Consider the following 7,598-nt stretch of genomic DNA (forward strand, 5'->3'; position numbering starts at 1 on the left):
CCAACCTCACCACTCTGAGCTATTGCAATGCATAATAGCATATAACACTCTTTATCTTCATCGCAGTGGATGATAGAGCACATAGGGCGCGATCGACAAGATAACTATCGTAATCAATTCCACCTTAGGTTAGTGCAACATATATTTTAATTTTAAGAGAGATCTATATAGGTTTTCAAATAATGAAGGTTTTGGCAATTTAAGTTAAATTGAGGAAAGCTTGATGCATTTTACTCACAATAATAATATAATTAAGAGTAATAATTAACATGGTGTGCAAGGGAAAATCATATTTGGATACTACCTCTATTGCTTTTTGTAGGAAACAATTAATGGAATTATGTTAATGAAAAAAAGGTAGTCAAAATTAATTAAAGACAATAAATATGTAAAAACTATAACTTTGTTCTCGAAAATAGTTTTATCTACAGGGAAGAGAGAATAAGAAAAATAATAAGAAAATTATTAAAATAAATAAGATTGTGAAAGAGAAAGAATGTGTGATAAAGAGAATGCTTCGAGCATTGTACGATAATAAATGTATCAATAATAATTAAATAAGATAGCAATAAAAAATTAATAAAAAAATTTGAGACATTTTCTAAATGTTTCTTATAAATAAGAAGAAGCATACTAGTAATATTAAATATTAGTATTTTACTTTGATTGTAGTTCAATAATTATAAAATAGACAATTAATATTAAAATATTATATTAAAACATTTCAAAAATTATAATTATTTTAAGGACTAATGTTAATATTTTACAATCTCGTGTCTCATAGAGTCTACCCACTTTTGTCAATTTTGGACTTTTGGGCAGAGGCACTTTTTAGTTGAAGGTGACACACAAATATATAACTATTGATTTAAATAATACTTTTCTCTTTCTAAATGTGGGCAGGCGTTAGTGAGTGAGTTGATTATGATTGTAAATATAATATCTTAATTTATTATATTTATTATTTTTCAAAACTAATTTATTTACTTAATTCAAAAAAAACTAATTTATTTAACTTACAATCTGATATACACCTCTGATCCTTAATGCAGAACTTAATTGGAAAGTTGATATCGGTCCTAAATGTAAGATCTATTTTATATGATTCTTAAATTAACCTTATGGATGGTCTCTCAACAATAATCAAGTAGGAGGGAGAGGACGAGAGTTAAAAAGATGTTTAGGGTGTTTTAGAAAAAACATATCACATTAAGTAATTTAACTAATATTCTTAATCTACTCAAATTAGTTGATTAGGTCTCACATTAAAGACTAGAGGAATATAATTTAGGGTTAAGGTGTATCTGGTACCTAAATTATTTTTCAGGTGCATCTAACACTTCAAAGTATTTTGTGGTGTATCCAGCACCCCAAAAGTATTTCTTAGGTGTGTCTAGCATCTTAAAATATTTTTTTTTTGGCCTTGGTACTGCAATCACCAAAAAATATTTTTGAGTGTTGGATGGGGTGTTGGATGTACAAAAAACTACTTCACAATACTAGACGCACATAAAAAAATACTTCAGAATATTGGATGCACAACAAAATACTCTAAGGTAAACTCTAAAAAAAATACTTTGAGGTGCTAGATGCACAAAAAAAAAATACTTCATGATGTTGGACGCACCTAAAAGAATATTTCAAGATGCTAGATGTATCACAAAATATTTTAGGATGTTGAATATATCTGAAAAATATTTTAAGGTGCTGGATACACCTTAACTCTTTAAATATTAGGTAAGAGTATTTTGAAGATGTTATGTCACATTTATTAAAATTAAGTAATTTATTTTTAGCCTCTCTAAATGAGTTAAATAGCTCTTAGCGTTACCTTATTCATAGTCTGAGTAAATCTAATCCAATCTGCCGTTAGGATTAATATGCTGCGCTATCATCATTGTTGAATACCCTTACTTTCAAAAATTTTAGGAGAAATTGGGAAAAACACCTAATAAGCAAATTAATTAGGGGAAAGGACTTAATTCAGAAACTGGAAGTTATTTTTCAGGATCAGCATGTGATATCTTTCATAATGTTATACCTTGTCTTTTTGTTTCCCCACTAGCACTTGATGGCTTAAGCCTATCTCTCAAACTGGAATGACCTGCCAATCTCCAGTTTAAGTGTGCCCGACGTCTCTAGCCCCCCAATTTATTCCGTTCTCAAGGAAGTTGATTTCAAGAATAATTATTTCATATAAGTTTTTATTTTTATTTTTTATCAAATAAAAAGGGTTTTGGAATAATCCTACATATATATATTTTTGCAAAACCTATTTCAAAAAGGACAAAGTGCTTAAATACGCCGAAATACGCCGGAAGTATACATAAAAAAGTACCTAGTACTTGAAATTTTTTTTTGGCTCTTATATATATTGAAAGTTTTATTTCATTACATTTTTGCCCTGAACCGTTATGTGCCGTTAAGTTGCACCTAGAATTTTTTTTTTTTGCTCTTATATGTTTTGAAAGATTATTTTCATAGCAAAAATATCCTGTCATTATACATCATTAAGTTTGACTATTAAAACATAAGTCAGATTGCATAATTTAATGGTTAAACTTAACGACGAATAACGACCAGGATATTTTTGCAACAAAAATAAACTTTCAACATATATAAGAGCAAAACAAAAAACTTTTAGGTGTTAAGTGCTCTTTCGTGGATATTTTTAGGATATTTAAACACCTAATTCCTTTTAAAAGAACAATTTCATAAAAGCTATTTTAAGGGGAAAAAACTTCAAAACAGAATCAAACAAGGCCTAAACTTTTTTCCAAAATTGTATTATTTCTTATTTTTTAATGATAAGTTTAACATGAATTTGTAAAATATAAACATTTATAAAAGGGAAAATTTATAAATTTTGATACTATTTATAAGCATATTTCTTAAATTTATATGTTGCATAAGACGTTACCGCTAAAATATATGATTATATTGTTTTCTTTTTTTTGCCAACTATATTGATTTTAATACTACTCAGGCCTAAGCTCATGATAATTGACATGAGTTATCCGTTCAAAAAAGACAATATTGACCATAATTAATGCATTTTGGGTTTATATAAAAAAAAAAAAAATTGACATGAGTTGAGTGGTTTTCGTCGGGTCTTGCGGCAATTGCCGTTTTTCCCCTCCTTTTTTCTCACCTGTTTTTTTCAATGGTTTTTTCCATTATAAAAAACAAAACCCAAAAAAAAAAAAAAACAAAAACAAGTTCCGCATTCATGATAGGCTCCATGAGCTTGCCGAAGCGTTCTCAAATTCTTCAGTCTCCAATCCATTCCCGCACCATTACAGAGTTCCCACGCTTTTCATTTTCTAGTTACATTCTCCCTCTAACCAAACAACCATATCTTTTTCTCTCCCTTCTTAGATCTTCCATTGAACCAAAACATGTCGTCTCTGCTTCTGTACCTTCTGCTCAACCTTCCTCTTCTACTCTTCCTCTCCCCCATTCTTGCTTCTCCATCAGAGCTTGACATTCTCATGGCCATCAAATACTCACTCGACCCACAGAACCGATTTCTGACCTCATGGACTCCACATGCCGACCCATGTAGCGGCGCTTTCGAAGGCGTAGCATGCAACGAGCAAGGCCACGTCGCCAATATTTCGCTCCAAGGAAAGGGTCTCTCCGGCAGCCTTCCGGCAGCCGTGGGTGAACTCAAGAACTTGACGGGTCTCTATCTGCACTTCAATGCTCTGAGTGGGACGATACCCAAGGAGATTGCGAATTTGAGTAGCCTAAACGATTTGTATCTCAACGTCAATAATCTCTACGGCGACATCCCTCGTGAGATTGGAAATATGTCTAATCTCCAAGGTTAGTTCAGATTTTTTGATTTTTTTCTTGAAGATTTGTAACTTTCGATGTTCTCTTCATCTCTAGTTGTGCTTGAGTTTCAGCATAAATTACCGTTTGAAAATTAGATTCCGCGGTAACAGTTTTTCATTTTATCTTCAGTAATTGCAAGGAGAAAGTATCAGTACACACATATGTTTTGCATATTTGACTTGGAAATTTGGAATCACTCAATACTCGGGAGTGTAAAATGCTGGTTTGCTTCTCGAGTACACTAGAGTTTTATCCAAAAACTTAAAAAAGTAAATTTGTTTTCTGACCCTATCTTCTTAATTTCGGAAAGGCATAACTGCCTGTTCTCTTCTAATCCCAAATCTTTATGCGCATAAAAAATTTATTATGTTAAAGAAAATGTCTCAATTAAAATTTCTCTGTCCATCCCTCACCTCTGTCCTTTTCATTCCAAATACCCGAGTTTAGATTTTCTCGCTCTGTCTTCGTAATTGATTTCATGGAGTTTGTTTGCTTGTTTTCTTGGCTCTGTCCTGTGGGCATGATTTCATAAGCATCTGCACTAATCCAGTCATTGTTTTGCACATATTTTTCTGGTTTATCTCAATAATTTTATTTTTATTTTTCATATAATTTAATTTATGATTCTTGGCAGTTTTGCAGCTTTGTTATAACAAATTTACTGGGAGTATTCCCACCGAATTGGGAAATCTGGAGAGACTTAATGTTTTTGCTCTGCAATATAATCAGTTGAGTGGTGCAATTCCTGCTAGTTTGGGTCAATTGCAGTCACTAACGAGGTTGGATCTGAGCTTTAATAACCTTTTTGGTCCTATTCCAGTGAGACTAGCTGACGCGCTCAAACTAGAAAGCCTTGATATTCAAAACAATTCTCTCTCAGGCAATGTCCCTGCAGGTAATAGCAGCTCCGAAATTTTTTGCTTCCCACTTTTTATTTGGGCAATTTTACTGACAGTTAGAACTCAGTTTTTGGTCTTCCGAAAAAAATTAGAACTTCTTGTTTTCTGTAATAGGTCATCATGTTTTATTTTCAACATCAAAGGGAGGATGTGTGCGTGTGCGTGTGTGTGTGGATATATATATTTATATATATGTCCACCCTCCATATCTCAAACTTGATAATTGCTTACAAAAATTTACTAAATTTGCGGATATATATGTGTGTGTGTGTGTGTGTGTGTGTGTGTGTGTGTGTGTGTGTGTGTGTGTGTGTGTGTGTGTGTGTGATGATGTTACTCGCAAAAATGATTTTTTTAAGATGACAAGGTCTCATTCAAGTTGAGCTAGCTAGAGAATGGCTCATGTCACAGATTAGAGCTGATGTTTACTTTAATTGTTATTTTCAGGTCATTTTTAATTTGAGCACTGAGCTTTCAATATTTTCAACTTAGCTTTTATGTTTTCTTTTTTAAAGTTTTTAATTTAATATTCATACTTCATCAAGGTTTCACATAAGCAGTGCAGGTCGATATTTATGTAATCTAAGCTTTCTCCCTTTTGCATCAATGCAGGTCTTAGAAGACTGCAAGGCGGTTTCCGGTACATCAACAACCCTGGCTTATGTGGGATTGAATTTACCAATTTAGTTGCTTGTAAATCTTTATTTGACCCTAGTAAGCCTGAACCATTTGAACCTGATAACTTTTCCACAAAGGGTCTTCCAGCATCAGTTGAACCAAAGGATGAAAAGTGCAGTGACGAAAGCCACTGTAAAAATTCATGGCAATATTCAAAAATGGCTTTGGTTTTTGGAGTGATCGGAATTATTGTTGCTTCCACAGTTTCTGGACTTTCCATGTTTGTGTGGTACCGTCGTCAGAAACAGAAAATCGGAGGCACTATTGATGCTTCTGATAGGCACATTAGCAGGAAAAATGCAGCTCCTTTGATCAGTTTAGAATATTCTAATGGATGGGATCCATTAGCCAAAGGTAGAAATACTTATTCCCAGGAAATTCTAGAGAGCTTTATGTTCAACCTAGAGGAGGTAGAACGTGCCACTCAGTGCTTCTCTGAGGTGAATTTGTTAGGGAAGAATAATTTGTCAGGAATTTACAGGGGAATTTTGAGAGATGGTTCAGTCGTGGTTGTAAAATGCATCAACAACACAAGCTGCAAGTCTGATGAAACTGAGTTCTTGAAGGGATTGAAGATATTGACCTCATTAAAACATGAAAATCTCGTTCGCTTGAGAGGGTTTTGCTGTTCTAAAGGCAGGGGAGAGTGCTTTCTTGTTTATGATTTTGCCCCAAATGGGAGTTTGTCTCAGTATTTGGATCTCAAGAAAGGTGATACTAAGATTCTGGAATGGTCTACCAGAGTATCCATCATCCATGGTATTGCTAGAGGTCAGTTCTTTTTCGTCTTGTTTCTTGATAGGCATATTTAGTTAGATGCCCTGAAGTTACAACATGGTGATTGAGTTTTCCTTTTGTCTCTTGTGCTATTGAGTTTACTCATTATTCCTTCCAAGGGAGGAGAAAACAATGCCTTAGAGGCTTTGAATTGGCTTGGGTTCACTTCTGGGGAATAAATTCTTAAATTCAATAAAAATTATTTTCAGAATATTCTGAGGGAAAACGATGGCTAAATTACAAGAAATCAATTCATATATTTGGATCCTTGTATGCACGAGTTTCTAATTATGTAATAAGATTACCTGTTGCCTTCCATGCTCACAGGTCAATAATCTTAACCCCGGTCCTTTCGTTTTCTTGACCTCTAAGGCTAACTGCCAGTAAGAAACATTTTGTTATGTTGTGATCTGAGAATTGGCAATAATTGGATTTGGTTTCATTATATAAAAGCTATAAGGTTTTTTATTGTTGACTGCCAAGGCTAAGCCTATATTTGCCCAAAAATCCTATATCCTTTCGCGACATCCTTAAATCTAGCCCTTAAGAAAGATTTAACCAAAGTGGTTGTCATAGCTAGCCTGGCCGTCATGCAAGTATACTTCTCTATGCCATAGCATTGTCCCAGAGTTCAGTTTAGAATATGACATCTATTTTTCTTTTGTGCCCAGGTATTAGTTATCTGCATGGAAAGAGAGGAAGAAAACAGGCTCTAGTTCACCAGAATATATCAGCTGGAAACGTGCTTCTTGATGCACATTACAATTCATTACTCGCAGATTCAGGATTGCTCAAGCTCCTTGCTGACGATGTTGTCTTCTCCACCCTTAAAGCTTCTGCTGCCATGGGATACCTTGCTCCAGAATACACCACAACCGGTTGTGTAACCCTAAAGAGTGATATATATGCTTTCGGGGTGCTAGTTTTCCAGCTTCTTACAGGAAAAAGCGATGTTACTCAGTTATATCATTACCGGGCAGAAGCATCTGGTTATAATGATATGGTTGATGTAAACCTTGAAGGGAGATTCTCAGAATCAGAGGCAGCTAAACTGGGGAACATTGCTCTACTTTGCACACATGAATCGCCCCATGAACGACCATCTATGGACCATGTAATGCAAGAACTATCTGAGAAGTGAAAACACTGACGGTTCACCACATTAAGAATGAAAATCTTGCCTCGTCTTTGAAGTAGAAGATTAGATGGAACGAATGTAAAATATTATCTGTAATATCATATCCTGTGATGTAAAGTTTTCCAAAATATCTGTATAACTGTAGAACATAAAGTGTTCAAAGGAAACCCCTTTCCTGTAAAATGGATGCTTGCTTTTTGGGTTCCTGATATGAATTGTGATATATCGAATGTCTAAGCTGTTCTGTAAATGAGTTCTTCTTGTAA

General features: G+C 34.0%; 1 protein-coding gene across 1 annotated transcript; it reads left to right on the top strand.

Moving 5' to 3' along the window:
- The first annotated feature begins 3,248 nt into the window (after window positions 1-3,248).
- Window positions 3,249-7,598, top strand: LOC114761239 (protein NSP-INTERACTING KINASE 2). The gene is made up of 4 exons (XM_028950568.1): window positions 3,249-3,828; window positions 4,475-4,735; window positions 5,352-6,188; window positions 6,866-7,598. Exons 1-4 carry the CDS (start codon window positions 3,399-3,401, stop codon window positions 7,333-7,335), a joined length of 1,998 nt encoding a protein of 665 aa, XP_028806401.1. The 5' UTR covers window positions 3,249-3,398; the 3' UTR covers window positions 7,336-7,598.

The sequence above is a fragment of the Neltuma alba genome, unplaced genomic scaffold (genome assembly GCF_004799145.2).
Source record: "Neltuma alba isolate B1F8T4 unplaced genomic scaffold, ASM479914v2 tig00011107_pilon, whole genome shotgun sequence".
NCBI classification, from domain to species: Eukaryota; Viridiplantae; Streptophyta; class Magnoliopsida; order Fabales; family Fabaceae; genus Neltuma; species Neltuma alba.